The sequence below is a fragment of the Andrographis paniculata genome, unplaced genomic scaffold (assembly GCF_009805555.1).
Source record: "Andrographis paniculata isolate CXL003 unplaced genomic scaffold, ASM980555v1 Contig21END, whole genome shotgun sequence".
NCBI classification, from domain to species: Eukaryota; Viridiplantae; Streptophyta; class Magnoliopsida; order Lamiales; family Acanthaceae; genus Andrographis; species Andrographis paniculata.
In genome coordinates, this window is record NW_026137502.1 from 3901860 (window position 1) to 3919928 (window position 18069).

Sequence of the window (18069 nt, forward strand, 5' to 3'; positions counted from 1 at the left end):
CGGCACCATCCATCCGTTGCTGCTTCTTTACTTCTTGATGATTATGTTATTTCCTTGGATTTTGGTAGCTTATTGTTATTATTATTGTTTAACACTACCTCCTATGGATTCTTTTCAGCTGACATCATCAATTAAATATATATATATATAGGATGTGCCAAATACAAATATATAATACATATAAATAAAATATAAATACAACACATATATTTTTTTTTTTTTTGTAGCATATCACAATAATACATATTTACATATATTATCATTTCAATTCTTGAGACATGTTAACACATTATACATGTGAGATAAAATAAATTATACAATACATCATAACAAATACTCTCTCCGTCAGTCAAATTTATTCTCACTTTTCTTTTTAGTTAGTCTACTAAATTTATCTCATTACTAATTTTGACAAGGTCAACAAATCAACATTTAATTATTAACCTTCATTCGACACTTATTTACAACTAATACCATTAACTTTATTACATGTTCTTTTTTCATTTATTTTACTTTTTAACTAAATTTTCAAAAATATCTTTAAATACCAATCATTTTTTCAATAATATATATTTTTTCATTTTTATGCCGAACCCAAATAAATTAATTTTAATGGACGGAGATAATTAACATATGAAAAATGGTGCATATATATATTAAACTTAAAGTTGATGAAAATTGAAATGGAATCTTAAAAAATGGGTACGTACTAATGTATGTGAAGTGTCTCTTGATTGAGACATATAAACTTTTTGTTTAAAAAGAAAATTAATATATTACGTATTCATCAATTTATTTTTATTTTTATTTTTAAATTAAAACACAAAACAATGTGCCACTTAAAATCTCCAAGCTAAAGATTCCATGACTTTGCAGATTTGGTAAAAAAAAAAAAAAAAGAAAAAAGAAAAACAAAGAGGCCCTAAAGATTCCATTTTAAAAAAAAAGGTTAAATATTCCATATGAGGTGCGCAAAAGAACACATTTGATTCTCACAAATGAAGAAGAGAGATAGATTAAGAATATTCAATTTATTTTTTTTTATTATTATTTTTTAATACGAGAATCTGCGGTCCAACGAGATCTAATATTTGCAAATTAGTCATATTAGGCGTCAGAGTTTAAATCTGCAGTCCAACGAGACCTAATATTTGCAAATTAGTCATATTAGGCGTCAGAGTTTAAATCTATGATCTCATTGTCTCAAATTCACTCTCCACACAACCAATATTAGAGGTAAAAGTTTAAACCTATGACTTCATCGACTCAAATTCACTCCTCACACAACCAAGATTATCCCTTATGGGACAACAAAAGATCCACAAGGCAAGAACGGGACAACAAAAGATAGATAGAATCATAGATACGCACCTTGCCAAATGAAATGTATATTCTCAATATTCATGGAGGTTCTTCTTGACCACTCTCTGCCCTTTTTCGTCTCTCTCGAAGAGGCGTTCGATCAGTTCTTCCCAATTTTCTCTAGGTCTTCTCTTTCTCCTCGAAGAAGAATCACCCTTCTCCTCCTCCTCCTCCTCCTCCGCCTCCTCGGATTCTTTATCGTCTTTCTCATTGAACGTTCCGTATTGAGCAGGCGAGAATGCATGGGGGACCGATAGACTAACGGCTCTGCGCAGCGCCGCGTTGTGCTCCTCCCGGTGCTCTTCCGCAATCGTTTCCTGCCTTTCCATTTTCTGCTTCTGAGGAATTTCTAACGCATTGTCCACATCCCGCATCAACTGTATGTTGAAGAAAAAAAATTAAGAGTCTGTTTGGATTGATTTAAAAAATATGCAGAAGTCAAAAGTAGAAATAAAAAATTTGTGTTTATATTTTGAATCATAATAAAAAAAAATTTGGATATGTAATAGAGTTGAAAGTGTTTTTAGCATAAGCAAAATCATTTTTCATATACCTATCCAAACGACCTTAAGCATTAATTGTTCAAAAAAATTTAAAAATATCTACGTAAACATAAGAGAAACTAATGAAGAAGTTTTTGGAAGTGTAAGAATTTTTAGAAATAAAAAAATATTAAATATTCGATAAGATACGGTGCAAGAGAAATAATATATTGGATGCTATGATTTTTGTAATACCAAAATTTCAAAAAAAATGATGAAGTTTTGGGAGTTTGAAACTTTGAAAAGTTTTAGAAATGATAAAAAAATAACTATTTGATTTGGTATTTTGTATGAGCAAAACAAAAGTATTTAATGTGATATTTTTTTAAACAAATAATTATTGATGAATAGCATCAAAAGTTTTAAAAAGGTACGTAAAAATATGCTTACTTCCAAGGCCTTTATGGATTCGTTCTCTATCGATATAATAGCATGGTCGGATGTCGCGTTGCAAGAGAGTACAATGTGTTCGAATCTTCCGTCCACGGGCACCGCGGTCTTCACAACCGGAGGGTATCGTTTGCATCTACATTCAAAAGAATAGACATTTATAACTCTTTTAACCATATGATGGAATGGAAGATATCATACTAGTGTGCAAAATTCGCCGACCTAAAAGGTTTTCTCTCAACAATGTGGTATAGGCGACCGGGCGCGTACAACCTTCTCGGATCTTTGAGCATCCTCGCCTCCGATATGCACGTATCCCTCGTGCATCTCAGGCATAGTAAGCACGGTAAACTGATCAAATAACAATTTTGAATATAGAAACACTTGTAAGTAAATAGAGACATTGAGTTGAATCGAGATCAATTTTATTTTACTAAATTCGTCCAATTCTAAAGGTCATATTTATTTTTTACGTGGTGATATTTAAATATTAATTATTATATTAAAACATAGTACAAGTAAGGAAAAGTGATTTTAATGTTAAATACAATGACGCAAAAGGTAAATATAACCCTTAGAGACGGACGGAGGGAATATTTTTTATTTTACCAGAATATCGACTTGAAGATGTCTTCCAACGGCGTCGCTGTTCGAGGCAAGAAATCGTCCTGTTACAACAAACGACGATGTTTCAAACGTTTTCATCGACATTACGCTATAAATGAAACACGAATCTTACAAAACTTGCCTGAAGAACAACGGAATTGATGATGTCTGCGTATCTGACTGCGAGATTAAGCGACATGCATCTCGCTGGCGCGATCGCGTAGCACCTGATCCTCTTCCTGTCGATATTCGCGAGCCTGTCGCGGTTCTGCACTACGACGATCGTCAGCAAGGCTGCAACGCCCGACCCTAAAGAATGCCCTGCAAACGTCAGCGTGTAGACGGGATACTTCTCGACTAGCTCCTTCAAAACGTCGCATTCTGCGTTCAAAATGCACCCCGCGGCTTTCAACAGCCCGTTGTGAACATATCCCCCGTCGAATTTCCTCTTCCCAAGCTTATTATCGAGCAAAAGCGCGTAGTCGCCCTCCTTCGCCATATTTAGTCCTCTTATGGCAAGAACTATATCGCCGTTTTTGTGATCAAGGAATATCAAGTATGGTGGCACTTTCCCTTGCGTATCCTTATACGTCCTTTTCGTGAGTAAGCAGTCCGGATCGATGCCATATCCTCGTGGAGGCTCCCATTGAGGATTTCGAAGATCATCCTCGTATACGGCTAAGATGTATCGACAGAGTCGAGGCACTGGTTCGAATTCCTCGGCTGTGGCTAACGGCCATGACTCGCTGTCGTGGCCTGCATTGTGTAGGCACCTCTTCCATGCCCACCGAGCGCAGCCGAGGCAGTATACACACTCGAGTATCGGCAATCCACAGAGAATCGACATTTTCGAAATCTGGACTAACAGCTAAGCTTGGGGTTTGGATTCATCAGCAGCATTTAGAGAGAAACTGATTCAAATCAAATAGGAAGTTCTTATAAGATCACAAAACTGATTCAAATCAAATTGGGGAGAAACAGCAATCTTCTACAGACATCAGAAGCAACAGATCAAACAGGTAAATCGAATGAAATTCCGAGTAGTAGGAGCTTTTCTAAATGGAATGACATTCGATGAGAATTAAGGTACCGAATCGGTATTTTTTCTCAGATCATAAAGCTGATTCAAAATCAATTGGAGTGAAACAACAATGTTCTACAGATATCAAAAGCAGTAGATAAAACAGGTAAATCGAATGAAATTCCGAGTAGGAGGAGCATTTGAAAATGGAACGACATCCGATGAGTGATACGTTATCGAATCGGAATTTCTTCGAAGATCACAAAACTGATTCAATTCAATTGGAGAGAAACAGCTATTTCAAACAGACATCAGAAGCAAGGGATCAAACAGGTAAAGCGGAACGAAACCAAAATCCTTAACAAATTATCGCAGGATTTCAACCACTTCCATTTCTGATAATCGAGTTCAAATCCGAGCCAAAATTCCACGAAAAAAAATAAATAATAAGGAAACCGCAATAGTAGTAAATGACTGAATCTCAAAATCTACCAATCATCAAAGCAGCTCTCGCGTATCAATTTTCATGGCGGGAGGAGCATTAATGGCGATTAATGGCGCTTTTCCAGAACGAACAGAATCCTACCAAAGAACATGAAATCGCCATCCGATCATCCTCAATACAGTTGTCCACTGAAAGAGACGATAATGGAATATAACAATTATAGCGACAGATTTGGTCCATTAAACTTAAAGGAAAATCGCGCTATGCACAGCCATAGCCTGCAGCACGCTAGTCAACAACTCACCAATGGCTGCGCAGATTCACATCTGGAAGAAGATACAGTCAGTAAATACAGAAACAATGATTGGACAGATTTGTTGGGCTAATTATTCAGCCCAATATGGGCCGTTCGATCCAAGATATAAGCTCAATATGGGCCGTCTGATCTAAACTTGAAAGCCCAATATGAGCCGTCCGATCCAAACTTGAAATATGGGCCCTGGATCCAAGCTTAATAAGCCCAATATGGGCCGTCCGATCAAAACTTGAAAAGCCCAATATGGACCGTCCGATCCAAGTTTGAAAAGCCCAATCTTTGTCCTCAACCACTACATATAAGAGCGTTCTATAAACCCTAGTTTTCCTTCCCTCACACGCCCTTTTCAGATTTTGCAGAGAGTTGTAACCAGATTTGGAGAGGAAGGTTTGTATTCGTAACCTGTTTCAATTTGCGCTTCTTTGCGTATGATTATTACTTAAAAGTTGTATGTGTTTGTGTTTTTTCCACAGTAATCATTAACAACTTTTCTAACAATGAGCTTACATTCGATCGTTGATTCATGTTATGTATATATTTTGTTCATGTGAAGATCGAACGATTAGTGGAAAATGGCTTTATTTATTTGATTTAATGGTGCTTGAGAGATCTACAGCAATTTTTGTTTTTATTTATTTTTTGTGTGGCGCCGATTGTTCTGTGGTGGTTTTGATTGGAAGATTTTTGAACGTAAAGTAGATTTTGGATGTCAATATATAAATCACAAACAAAAACTTTCTTTATTTCTGAAGATTTGTGATGAGGTATGAAGCATTTGTGTTTTCGTTTGTTGGCTGCAATTTAGGTATGGCTCCAAAGCAGCCAAACAGTGGGCTATTTGTGGGGTTGAAGAAAGGGCATGTGGTAACACCAAAGGAGCTGGCTCCGCGTCCATCGGATAGGAAAGGGGTAAATGTTCTCTTTAATGGCTATTGTTAGCTGAATTTTAAGGAGTTTTGTCTTATTAGATGATTTAGTGTTTCAGCTTGTTTAATGAAATTCGCTACTTGCTGTCTGGTAAAAAAATTGCAACTTGTCTCGTCAAGGTCGTTGAGTAAAACTTTTGGTTTTATTTGAAGTTTGTATACGCATAGGCTTCGATTATGTGTTATGTGTTTAAAGTAATAACATCCTAATTTATTCAATATCTCTAAATAATACTCCATTTGTTTCTTAAATTGTGTTCAAAATTTTTAGGCACGGAGATTAAAAAAATTTGTAATGCTGTTTTAATGCCTTTCGTAAATGTAAAATTAGAGTTTTTATAGGGTTAGTTATGTAAATTTTGAATTAGGTGTGTTGTTAGCGGCAATGGTGTAAATACGGAAAAAATAGTGGGGTAGAACTGTAAAGGAATAAGTTTTTATCTACTAAATATAGTATATTTATTGTAGACAAACTAAAATAATAAAAAAGCAAAATTGTCTATGACTCCTTTTTGGTTTCGAAATTCAGCGTAAATCTTGCTTGTATTTTAAATATTGCATAAGACTCTCTTATAATTTAAAAAACGTTGCATGAAACCCTCTGCCATGCAAAAAATATAGATTAAAAATCTTCTCATTACACAAAAAATGTAAAAAGGGATTTTATGCAACGTTTCTAGATGTATAAGGTGCGTTATGCAATTTTTAAAATATAAGGCTTTATACGGCGAGTTTTGAAACTACGGGAGAGTTATGGATAATTTTGCTAAATAAAAATAGCAAATTTCTGTAGCAGTGATAGTAACTACTAAATCTAAAATTAAAATATATATCAACAATGGTAAATGATCATTATCATTATTATTTTTTGATCGGAAGGTATATGATCACTATTTGAGTGCACAAAGTAATCCATTGTGTCAAGCTATTGTATCTTCTTATGGACTACACTATAGTGCCTGCTAATCAAAATCTACCGCTGCCGAGCTTGATAATCTTTTTCTTTTTTGGGTTTAGTAATTTGCAGAGATTCTTTTTAGTTAGTTATATGTAAATGAATTAAGAACGATGGGAATTCTACTTTTCATAAACTGTGGCTTATTTATTTTTTTGTCATACAGAAAACAAGCAAGAGAGTTCATTTCGTAAGAAGCCTTATCAGAGAAGTCGCCGGGTTCGCACCTTATGAGAAGAGGATCACCGAACTTCTGAAAGTTGGGAAGGACAAGCGTGCGCTAAAGGTAGCCAAGAGAAAATTGGGCACACACAAGAGGGCGAAGAAGAAGAGAGAGGAGATGTCGAGCGCACTCCGCAAGATGAGGTGAGTTTACTATTTATTCATCGTAATTTTTTCAACAAAAAAAACATCACATCGAAAATTTTATTTTTATGGTTTTTCTTCTCACAAGACATGACATAAAATCTCAATTATATATTTCCTTTCAAATTGCTACAATCAGTTCGATTGTATTGCTGATGAGTTCGATGATTTGCGCAGGGCTGCCGGTGGCGGCGAGAAGAAGAAGTGAAGTGAATTACACAACACTGGCTTCTGTTTTTCGTAGTGAATTATCAGAACGTATTTTTATCTTAAAAGTTTGAATGTACTTCCTTAAGTTTTTATTGGAAATTATAATCCCGAACTTATACATATTTTTTCTGATAATTGTTGCCATTTCGCATGTTGGTGCTTGTTAGTGTTGCTGTTACCTGGGCATTATATAAATAAATTAACTTTACGGTGGATGTTCGTTTGGGATTGCTATTTTAAATGGAGTATATTGGAATAGTTAATATTCCAACAAATTAATTGATACTCTAAGCAGAATAAAATAATATATTTGTAATTTATATAAAAATCAATAAAAATGTGATAACAAGTTTTGATATTTGTTTGATTTTAATATGGGGTAAATTATATAATAGATTATTGTGTTTTACTAAAATGCACAAAATATTCTGCGTTTTATTTATTGAGCAAAATTTCTTATGTTAATGGAAAATTTGCATGAAATCGTTTATTTTTATAATTTGATATATTTTGTTATGGAAAATTTGCATGAAATCGTTTATTTTTATAATTTGATATATTTTGCTCTTTTTATTTAGCTTAAACTTTACATGTATTTTTTGTATTTTTACTGTGTTATATAATTTATCTTTTTAATATATAATTATTTTATTAAAATAAAAAAATATTTTGAAGAAAAGGATAAAAAAGTACTGGGTGTATTTTTTTAACTAATATTATAAAAAAATATTTAGTTCGGCCCAACATAATTAATACTATCTTTTATTAATGGTATTTTATTATTTTTGTTATGGTTAATAATATTTATAATTTTAAAGTAATATTTATAAAAAATACTCTTTCCTTCCATCCCAAAATTGGGTAGAAAATCAACGTATGGTTAGGATGGCAAATCAGAATCAAAATTAATTAAAATTATTTTTATTAGGACCAATATTGATTAATTAGTTTTTTTAATGAGATTATATTTGATATTTCTCTTCCATATTATCTTTTTAAAAATAAAAATGGTGAACGGCGGTTCGAACCGACAACTTCCGGTTCGGAAATTTAGGAACCGAAACCACCTATTTGAAATGGGAGAACCGGCGGTTCAGACGGCCGGTTCGAAACCGAATGGACAATCCCAAATTGGGGTTCTATTTCTAAAACCCTGCGGCAATTTTCACAGGTCACTGAGGAAAGTGAATTGAGGAGCGAAGAAGGTGAAGGGAGGCTGAGAATGGGGACTTCGGTGCAAGTGACGCCGCTCTGTGGAGTGTACAACGAGAATCCACTTTCCTACTTGGTCTCAGTCGACAGTTTCAATTTCCTCATCGACTGCGGTTGGAACGACCATTTCGATGCTTCCTTGCTCGAGCCACTCTCCAGGTATTCGGAATCATACTTCGTTGATTATTAATTTTCTTATAGTGAATTGCAAGCATTTTGATTTTGAAGTAGGAAGAACTGTAGATTGAGTAGAGTGCTTGCTGCTGTTACGTCAAAATTATAGTTTACCACCGCGACTAGGGTTAATTATTGTATTGGAATTGTATTTGCTGAATAGTTAGTATTGGTGTTGATTAGGGCTGAAATATGTTCGGAATATTGATTTTGGCTGTTCAGCTGAAGTATGAAGTATAAATGATAATTTATTCCTGTTAATAGTTGTAGGTGTCGTATTTCGTCCAGCTTATGGAAAAGTTTGAGAGATTTTTGTTAAGTTTTGGTGTACTGATTTTTTGGTTTATGGAATTAAAGAACTTCTGGTTTCCTAGTGGAGGTGCATTTGAAAAAGAGGAAATTTTGAGAATTAGTTTGTTTCAACAGTTAAAATTATGTTTGAAACCATAGATGTATCTGGATAAGATTTTGTTTAAGTTCTGAGGTTTGGAAAGGATGGAGAATGCACTTCTGGAAGGATATTTTTACCCAGTTAAGGAGCTTATGGGTTACCCATTTAAGATTTCTCTTTCAAAGTAGTTCCGTGCTTCTGAATTAATTTTCTGGCATCACGAATTCCCATGTATATGATGAGATATCTTCTTTTTTTTTTTTTTTTTTTTCTCTTTTCTGGAAATTAGGGTAGCTTCAACTGTTGATGCTGTTTTGCTATCACACCCCGACACGCTGCACCTTGGTGCTTTACCATATGCCATGAAGCAGCTTGGTCTAAGTGCCCCTGTGTTTGCAACTGAGCCTGTGTTCAGATTGGGACTCCTGACCATGTATGATCACTATCTGTCGCGAAAGGTGAATTTTATTTGTCAGAGTTTGATATGATCGAGCCTGGTTGATCTTCGTTTTGGTATTTAGGCTATCCCACGAATTTGTTGCTTTGAATGCTGCTTAATTTACTGGCTGCTGATCCTTGGTTTGACTAGAGGGCAGTAATTTCATTTTGGAACTAAGTCCACTCATGTATTGGGGTGTTAGTAGGATCAACTTTGGCTCCGTGCTCTTTTACTTAAATTTAGAATATATTATGCAGGAAATTTTAAAATATTTAAACTTTTTGATGGATGTTTTCCTTCTCATATATTGCACATGGTAGTATTGTCCTTACTTTTCTGTATTAATATAGTTGCTTAGTATATATGATCTTGTCAATGTCTTATGAGGAGGGAAAGGCAAAGGCCTTACCTTTCTTGGTGAGTTGATCTGAAATAAGAATAAAGCTGAAGTTAAAGCTGCACTGTGTAAGCAGACTTGTAATATTGTTATGGAACTTAGATATACAAACGTTCTCGCATGTAAAAGTATTTCTCTTGTTTCCCAACTTTCTTTTATTACTCAGGTCTATCCCTTTTGATACCTGATGTTTGTTTAGCTCCAGCATGACACCCGGAGTTGACATTGTTCACTCCCACTTGCATGAACCAAGTACATGGAATGCACATTAAAGCTTTTCTATAATCTCATTCTATATGGAAGTCTGTAACTGGTTTTCCATTTTTTACATCACTTGTTTCCTAAAAGTGTCATATGTTCAAGGAATATATATACATGTATATTAAGAAATATTATCTAATTCTTTGCAGCAAGTGTCAGAGTTTGATTTGTTTACACTGGATGATATTGATTCTGCATTTCAAAACATGACCAGATTGACTTACTCTCAAAATTATTATATGTCTGGTGAGTTTATATTGCTTAGTTTAATGATTTAAGAAATATTGAATATTTCGTGTCATTTATGTTGATCTATTACTTACAATTATTGTTTTATCATTGTAAGCTTCTTATAGTTTGTGCACTTTGTGTATAGAGTATATATATGTGTGTGTATCTATAGTATTATCTTTTCTTGGGGAGATATAAATGCAGCGGAGGATTCGTGTTTTATTTTTTCAAATTATTATAATTTATATATGTGTGTTGGATTATTGTTTCTGATATTTCTGTTGAACCTCTAATTTCATATAATTAGGTTGATTCTCAACTGATATTGCTTTTTTCCAGTTTCATGTATTACTTTGAAGTGCATCTGCAAATAATGTGATTATTAGGAATATAAAAGATAATTAATGTCGCTCCTTGCACACGAGTTTTGTGGGTGTTACTCCATGATTTGAAATTATGATTCTGTCCTATTCTATGAATGCATCTTAATATCTTATACATGATTATCAATAATGATTCTATTGTATCAATCTCATATTGTTCCATTCATATACCTACATTAGGGAAAGGAGAAGGAATTGTTATTGCTCCCCATGCAGCTGGTCACCTTTTAGGGGGGACAGTTTGGAAGATCACAAAAGATGGGGAGGATGTTATATATGCTGTTGACTTCAATCATCGGAAGGAAAGGTTGCTCTTTCTGATGATAATTATTTTTGTTCTACTCGGGATTGTAATACATAAGGAGAATTAACTAATTTCACTGTTTTTTCCACCAGGCATTTGAATGGGACAGTTTTAGAGTCTTTTGTGCGCCCTGCTGTTTTAATAACAGATTCGTTCAATGCTTTGCTGAGTAATCAACCTCCGAGGCGTCAAAAGGACCAGCAATTCTTAGGTAATAATTACCATGTACTAAGCCGAATATTACTGTTACTATGAAATTCCATTTTTGCGCTTTGCAACTGTCCAGATCAAGTGTTACAGAGAGTTTTCAAATTATTTGTTTATTTATTTTTTTGATCAGAGAGATTTCAAATTAATTATAATAATTTCAAGTGTTGGTCATGCCTCACTTCTACAATCAATGTATTCATTACTAATGTAGTAGCTATGGTCTCCAGACTCTCCACACACTAATAAAACACCCTTAAATTTCACCTAAAATTACAACTACACTACTCTTTATTTATTGTACTTTTGAGGGCATTTTTGTCAATATATTTTTATACACTATCCATCACATATAAAATACTAATATTCTTTAATCCATTTACAAAAATTAAATGGATACATAACATTCTGAACTGAGGGAGTAAATTGTTTGAAACAATTCAATCTTCACTATCTTTTTTCTCCATGGAATCCACATCCACTTAATGTTCTATAGAATCTGTGGAATTATTGATCGATATGAACTATCTTCTTCCTTACACTTTTGCATACTAGATGTCATAGTGAAGACGTTGAGAGCAGATGGAAAAGTATTACTTCCTGTAGATACTGCTGGTCGAGTATTGGAGATACTTTTAATTCTGGAACAGGTGATTGGACTTTGTAACTATTTTCCCTTGGGTGTGTCTATCTGCTACTAATGTCTATATCAAATATACATTGCAGTACTGGGAGCAGAGCAACTTAACATATCCTATCTTCTTCCTGACATATGTTTCATCAAGCACAATTGATTATGCTAAAAGTTTTCTTGAGTGGATGAGCGACTCAATAGCAAAATCCTTTGAGCACACCAGAGACAATGCTTTTCTTTTGAAGTAAGATGTATATCCTTGTCAGCTTTAGTTTATTCATTCCAGTGATTTGCAATTATGCATAGTTACATGAAGGATGCTGTGATAAAATACACAAAGATATCAACACATTACCATTGAATGAAATAACATTGGATGAAATAATGCCACTAGCTCAGCTACACCCTTTCATATCCCCACTGTTCTTATGTCTTTGAACAGGATCTGATTCACTTGGAAACCTGTTCAGTAAACTTGTATCATTTTAACGATAAAAATTAATATTATTCTGTGTAAGTTTTGCTTATGAAATAGATATCTTTTGTAATGTGTTTCTTCAAATAAAAGTTATCGGAAATCTTTTGAACAGTTCTCATTGATCATGTGATGCAAATTTTGCAGACATGTAACACTTTTAGTCAACAAGGCTGAGCTTGAAAAGGTCCCTGATGGTCCAAAGGTTTGGGTTACTGCTTACTTTATAAGCTTGTTTGTTGATATAATTCTTTTATTATTATTATCTTTTATTCATGATTGTGTTTGATCTTGTATCAGATAGTCTTATCATCCATGGGAAGTTTAGAGGTTGGATTTTCTCATGATATTTTTGTTGAATGGGCGGCAGACTCAAAGAATCTTGTACTCTTTACTGAGAGAGGCCAGGTTTGACATGAGATTTAATATTTATATTATGCAGCAATTATGATGCTTTTCTTTGTAGATTTTGCAATATGAAGCTCACATGATCATGCAGAGCAATTATATCTTGAACCTTGAGTATCATCGAAGAAACTCAGTATTTGTTTCCTAATACTTTTTCCATCAGATGCATTTTAGGTCCAATATGTTTCCCTAGAATTCATGCTATTTTATTATGTATTCATTTTTCAATGGTGTTATTTTCCCCAATAAAAAAACTTGTACTTCATTTTCCAATTCCTAAATTTACTTTTATTTATCTGTTCTATTTTCTTTTCGTTGCAGTTTGCCACACTGGCACGAATGCTCCAGGCAGATCCTCCTCCTAAAGCTGTTAAAGTTACGATGTCAAAGAGAGTTCCCTTAGTTGGAGAGGAGTTGGCTGCTTATGAAGAAGAACAAAATCGAAAAAGAAAGGAAGAAGCTCTTAAAGCTGCTCTCATCAAAGAAGAGGAATCAAAGCCAACTTTGGATGCAGAACTTGGAGCAGGAGACCCTATGGACGTGGACACTACTAAGAAACAACCATCATCTAATGGTATTCTTACACTCTTGCTATCGAGTAATTCTTTACCTTTGACTCTTTTTTGGTGATTTTTATGTGCTTGATGATGTTCTTTCCATCTCTCTGTTATGGTTGATTTCTTGTTAGAGTAAAAACTTCATTTGGAAAACCTATTTATCATTTATGTTAAAAGCTTATAAATGGTGCCTAGTCTACCACATGAAGATTGGCATGCTCATCTATCCTATTCCCTCAGCCAAGTGCACGCCCTGGTAGTCTATGTTGATTTGTGCATTTGTGGTGCATATTATTGGATGCTTTATGCAAACTTCTTGCCCCATCTGTTATTATAATTATAAATTCAATTTTATTCAAGAGGTAGTATATACAGATATACAGGTGTTGGCAGACTTTGTTCATTGAAATCTTGCTCATTGTTGAAGTTTGTACCAGGGCAGTTCATTTCTATGTGATCTGCTTTAAGTCTTTTGAAATTCTTTGCATTGGCAAGTGCTGTAACACTCTTAAACTTGATTGCATTTTTAATGCATGCACAGTTTTCCTATACCCCCTTTTTCTTGAAAAAAGAAAATAACAAAAATTACGAATGTGATATTAATTCATTTGTTTTGTACTGTGAATCATAGCTTCCTACAGAGTGATATATCATTTGTGTATGCAATACATGTTTAATCTAAGTCTGTCTACTTGTAGCTGCTAGTTTGCAATCCGGAGCATTCAGAGATGTGCTGATTGATGGATTTGTTCCTCCCCCAAATTGTGCTGGGCCTATGTTCCCCTTTTATGACAAGTCATCTGAATGGGATGATTTTGGTGAGGTGATCGACCCCGATGAGTACACTATCAAGGATGAAGATATGGACCAGTTATCAACACTGGTGAGTTTCTTCTGTATACTTTGTCCCTGTCTTTTGTAAACCCTTATCCAGAAACGCCTCTAAATATAACTGATATATGTGATGACAAATTGGATTTTTTTAATTCGTGACAATAGAAAGAATTTCTGGAAGAAAGTAGTGATTCAACAATAGGACTATGATTATGATGGTATTAACTGGTGTACCCAAATTGAAATGGAGATTTTGTATGCTCGTTCAAATTACGCCAGCAGCGATCAAACTCCTTGTAATATGGTTCTATGGTTTGTTGTGTTGAGGAAAAATGGAGTATGATTGAGGGCTACGGCTTACTGCTTGTCGCGGCCTGAAAGGTTACATCTAAGATATGTACTCATTATATTGTGGGATTGGGGGATGGAACTGAGAACATGGAAGTGGATGTTTTATTTGAGTTCATTGATATATTCTACGGAACAACATATTAAGATTAATAAGAAAGTTGAAATTTCGTAAAGAAGCATAGATTAAAAGAAAAATGAATATATTTTTTAATTGGGCAATCCAAACAAAGAAGGCAGACCGGAATGTTTGTCTGTGGTATATTATGCCATTTGTGATCTTAGTGCCTTAATCAGTTACCTTTCCTTTATTTTTTATTTTTCTTTTTACTTTTATCTTTAATAAGATAACTATAATATGTATTTCACAATTGCATGTGTAGGTTGATGGTGACCTGAATGGAAAGCTTGATGAAGCATCAGCAAGCTTGCTACTTGATACAACACCGTCGAAAGTAGTGTCTTCAGAACAAACAGTATGTCAAAATTTTTCTTTAACTCTTGTTATATAAATGAATCTAATAATCTTTGTTGTGTCAAGACCTAAATGTCAGCTTGTCTTTCACTGCCAACAAAACCTTTTTGGTACGCTGCCTTGGATTTTATTAACTGTTACCTGATATTAAGTTTCAGCTCAAAACATGAGTCTGAGGTTCTAAACCAAGTTCCTTAGGTTTCTTGTATTACTTAATTGGTTGTCCTTTCATTGCAGTTAGTTTTTTTTTTTTTTTTCTTGATCGTCGGAGTGTTGTATATTTTTGGTATGATTTCTCTGTCCTTCATTGATTTCTTCTGTCAAATGCAGGTCTATGTCAAGTGCTCACTGCTTTATATGGACTTTGAAGGCCGCTCTGATGGCAGCTCAATCAAAAAGATTCTTGGTCATGTTTCCCCATTAAAACTTGTGAGGACTTTTCCGTACCATTTGATACGTTAATATGGTTTTGTACTTGTATTTATGAAGACTTCGATCTTACATGTTATATCTATATAGCTTTGTTATCTCAGGATTTCATTCTACATGCTGTCAATTTGTTGTCATGTTAGAAATAAAATACGGTATAAATACAAACACAATGGCTGTATGATGGACATAGCATATATGCTCGTAGTTCATTTGGGAAAATAGCTCTATAGACACTATGTTGAATAATCTGCTGTTTGTAATTCTTTTGGTAATATTCAATAATGTCTTCTTACTTCAATGTTTATAAATTGTCTACCGCTTTCGTAGAAAGTTTAATTTTGTGTTGGCTTCTGTCTTGTAGGTCTTGGTGCACGGATCTGCAGAAGCAACCGAACATTTGAAGCAACACTGTCTAAAATCCGTCTGTCAGCATGTTTATGCTCCTCAAATTGAAGAATCAATCGATGTCACTTCTGATTTATGTGCTTACAAAGTAAGTTTCTTGAAATAATTCAAAAGCTCCCATGGGACTACATTATTTCTGGTATGACTATTCACCCTAACATTTCTTGGTCTGAGATTCTTTTCATCTTCTGGTAGGTTCAACTTTCTGAGAAATTAATGAGCAATGTTCTGTTCAAGAAGGTACTGGGGACGAATGTATTTTTACATTCAAAATGTATAATATATCCTTCCGTCTAACCTGTGCAAGTTTCTTGATACAGCTTGGCGATTATGAGATAGCATGGGTTGACGCCGAAGTGGGAAAGACAAATAACGGTACATTGTCTTTGCTTCCTCTCTCCGCCTCTGCTCCGCCACATAAAACAGTTTTGGTGGGCGATATAAAAATGGCAGATTTCAAGCAATTTCTTGCAAGCAAAGGTTTCCAGGTATTTTTTCCCTTTCTGTTATAACTGTTCTGAATTTCTAACAAACTTAGTACTGCTTGCTTACACGCTTTCTTCACCATCTTGATTTTCGTGGCTGATCCTCCTTTCTTTTGTGTGAAGAAATAATATTCCTGTATTTATTACACGTGATTAGTTGAGATTATACAAGGCACAACTGTAGGCCGATAAACAACCACGGTTTATATATTTTTTTTACGTTGGCTGGTTATAACGCTGATTGAAGCTAATCAATAAATGGTAATGATATATATACAACACATTATTAAAGCATATGTTGCGTAGATCATTAGCATGTCTTTTAAGTTATATACACCCTCGGTCCAGTAAAATTCTGTAAGTTTAGTTGGTACAAAGATTAAGAAATAATGATATTTTAATTGTTAAAGTGGAGATTGTAAAGTAAAGTGAAGGTATTATTGTAAAATAAAGGTAATAAAATTGTGAGTGGATAAAATTGTTTACTATAAATTGATTGAACATAAGTTTAGGAGACGACAAAAAATAAATAGTTATATAATTTTGGCGGACAGAGAAAGGATTATATATGTTATATGTGCGGAGATCAATGGTGGCATAAGCTATATGGACTATTGTCTTGTACTGTCGGTTCATATATTGCATTATATTATACACAAACTGTGTGCTGATGATGTTATGTGCTGTGTAGACTATTGCTGCATTTATATTGTATTCATATATTGCATTATATTATACACAAACTGTGTGCTGATGATGTTATGTGCTGTGTAGACTATTGCTGCATTTATATTGTATTGTGTATTCCGTGTATATTTGATGTGGTGTTAGTAGCCTTTTTACATATAAATGATGCCAATGTACCCTTCTCCAGGTGGAATTTGCCGGTGGAGCCTTGCGCTGTGGGGACTACGTGACTCTACGTAAAGTCGGAGATTCCAGCCAAAAGGTAGGTCTGGTGATTTTTAGGTCCTATTTTCAAATCGATCATTTTGATCGTTTATTTTTTTGTTAATTCAATTTTGTACTCCAGTTCATTTTTCTTCGTTGAACTAACAAGATAATGAATTAGATACCAAAATTCTCAATTTTTTTTTTTTTTGAAAAAAGGTACTGAAATAAAAATTATACAAATAAATTTCCCTAATTTGAAGCTCTTGTGTAGGGTGGTGGCAATATTCAATACATCATTCTTGAAGGCCCCTTATCCGAGGAGTACTACAAAATTCGTGATCATCTCTACTCACAATTTTATGCACTATAATTATTTGCATCCTTTTATCTTTTTTCTAAATTTTATTTTATCTCAAAAAAATGATTCGATTTTCTATTTATGTTGTAAATTAGCCCGAATTATTTCATCTAACATTACCAGATTTCACAGCAGATTTTGCAGTTGTTCCAATTGGATCTGATCTGATCTGGCATGGCAGCTGCAGCTGCAGCTGCAGCGCCACTTTCATGGGGTCACGTGGTGCTCACGTGATCTAACGTGGTTTGGCAGGTTTAGGTTAAGTCCAAATCTAGCGGTTTAACATGTTGGATTCGGTTGCACCACAAAGATCTACATATATATAACATGTTTTACTGTCGTTACATTTTTAGAAACACGACTTTTAGACAATGCACGACAGTCAAAAAAAGGAATTCCGTCTTACTGGCTTAGGGATTATGTTTAGTATTTTCAATATAGTTATAACAAAAATTATATTTATTATAACTATATATTTTACAAAAAATATTATATCGAATATTTATTTTTAATTAAAAAAATCATTTCTGAATGTATATTTTATTTTAAAAATTTTAAATTAAAAACATTCTTAAGATACATAGAAAATTGATGATATATTTTATTAATATTACCTGTCTATGGTT

The 18069-nt window shown here is 34.0% G+C and overlaps 3 protein-coding genes across 4 annotated transcripts; 2 read left to right on the top strand and 1 right to left on the bottom strand.

Moving 5' to 3' along the window:
• Positions 1-1145: 1145 nt before the first annotated feature.
• Positions 1146-4684, bottom strand: LOC127244777 (uncharacterized). The gene is made up of 6 exons (XM_051265267.1): positions 4414-4684; positions 3043-3811; positions 2904-2962; positions 2517-2645; positions 2295-2430; positions 1146-1739 (listed from the first exon to the last, which is right to left on the bottom strand). The coding sequence occupies exons 2-6, from the start codon at positions 3745-3747 to the stop codon at positions 1395-1397; spliced, it is 1374 nt and encodes a 457-aa protein (XP_051121224.1). The 5' UTR covers positions 3748-3811; positions 4414-4684; the 3' UTR covers positions 1146-1394.
• Positions 4685-4957: 273 nt separating this feature from the next.
• On the top strand, positions 4958-7354 carry LOC127244778 (60S ribosomal protein L36-2-like). Its single transcript, XM_051265268.1, has 4 exons — positions 4958-5069; positions 5488-5591; positions 6730-6929; positions 7107-7354. The coding sequence occupies exons 2-4, from the start codon at positions 5490-5492 to the stop codon at positions 7135-7137; spliced, it is 333 nt and encodes a 110-aa protein (XP_051121225.1). The 5' UTR covers positions 4958-5069; positions 5488-5489; the 3' UTR covers positions 7138-7354.
• Positions 7355-8301: 947 nt separating this feature from the next.
• On the top strand, positions 8302-17787 carry LOC127244894 (cleavage and polyadenylation specificity factor subunit 2). 2 transcript variants are annotated; one of them, XM_051265481.1, is made up of 18 exons: positions 8302-8510; positions 9206-9374; positions 10163-10259; positions 10808-10934; positions 11024-11142; positions 11694-11788; positions 11865-12016; positions 12395-12452; positions 12548-12655; positions 12977-13229; positions 13911-14095; positions 14778-14870; positions 15200-15298; positions 15663-15794; positions 15902-15946; positions 16027-16194; positions 17066-17140; positions 17357-17787. In XM_051265481.1, exons 1-18 carry the CDS (start codon positions 8362-8364, stop codon positions 17453-17455), a joined length of 2223 nt encoding a protein of 740 aa, XP_051121438.1. In that variant the 5' UTR covers positions 8302-8361; the 3' UTR covers positions 17456-17787. The 2 variants fall into 2 exon arrangements, with proteins under 2 accessions (XP_051121438.1, XP_051121439.1); XM_051265482.1 differs by lacking the exon at positions 8302-8510 and having other exon boundaries at positions 9215-9349.
• The last annotated feature ends 282 nt before the right edge of the window (positions 17788-18069 follow it).

Coding starts and splice junctions, on each gene's coding strand:
- LOC127244777 (XM_051265267.1), bottom strand. CDS start 3,747: ATGTCGATTCTCTGTGGATTGCCGATACTCGAGTGTGTATACTGCCTC. Junction 2,963..3,042: donor TCAATTCCGTTGTTCTTCAG/GCAAGTTTTGTA, acceptor TTGTTGTAACAG/GACGATTTCTTGCCTCGAAC. Junction 2,646..2,903: donor ATCTTCAAGTCGATATTCTG/GTAAAATAAAAA, acceptor TTATTTGATCAG/TTTACCGTGCTTACTATGCC.
- LOC127244778 (XM_051265268.1), top strand. CDS start 5,490: ATGGCTCCAAAGCAGCCAAACAGTGGGCTATTTGTGGGGTTGAAGAAA. Junction 5,592..6,729: donor GTCCATCGGATAGGAAAGGG/GTAAATGTTCTC, acceptor TTTGTCATACAG/AAAACAAGCAAGAGAGTTCA. Junction 6,930..7,106: donor AGCGCACTCCGCAAGATGAG/GTGAGTTTACTA, acceptor TGATTTGCGCAG/GGCTGCCGGTGGCGGCGAGA.
- LOC127244894 (XM_051265481.1), top strand. CDS start 8,362: ATGGGGACTTCGGTGCAAGTGACGCCGCTCTGTGGAGTGTACAACGAG. Junction 12,656..12,976: donor TCTTTACTGAGAGAGGCCAG/GTTTGACATGAG, acceptor TTTTCGTTGCAG/TTTGCCACACTGGCACGAAT. Junction 13,230..13,910: donor GAAACAACCATCATCTAATG/GTATTCTTACAC, acceptor GTCTACTTGTAG/CTGCTAGTTTGCAATCCGGA.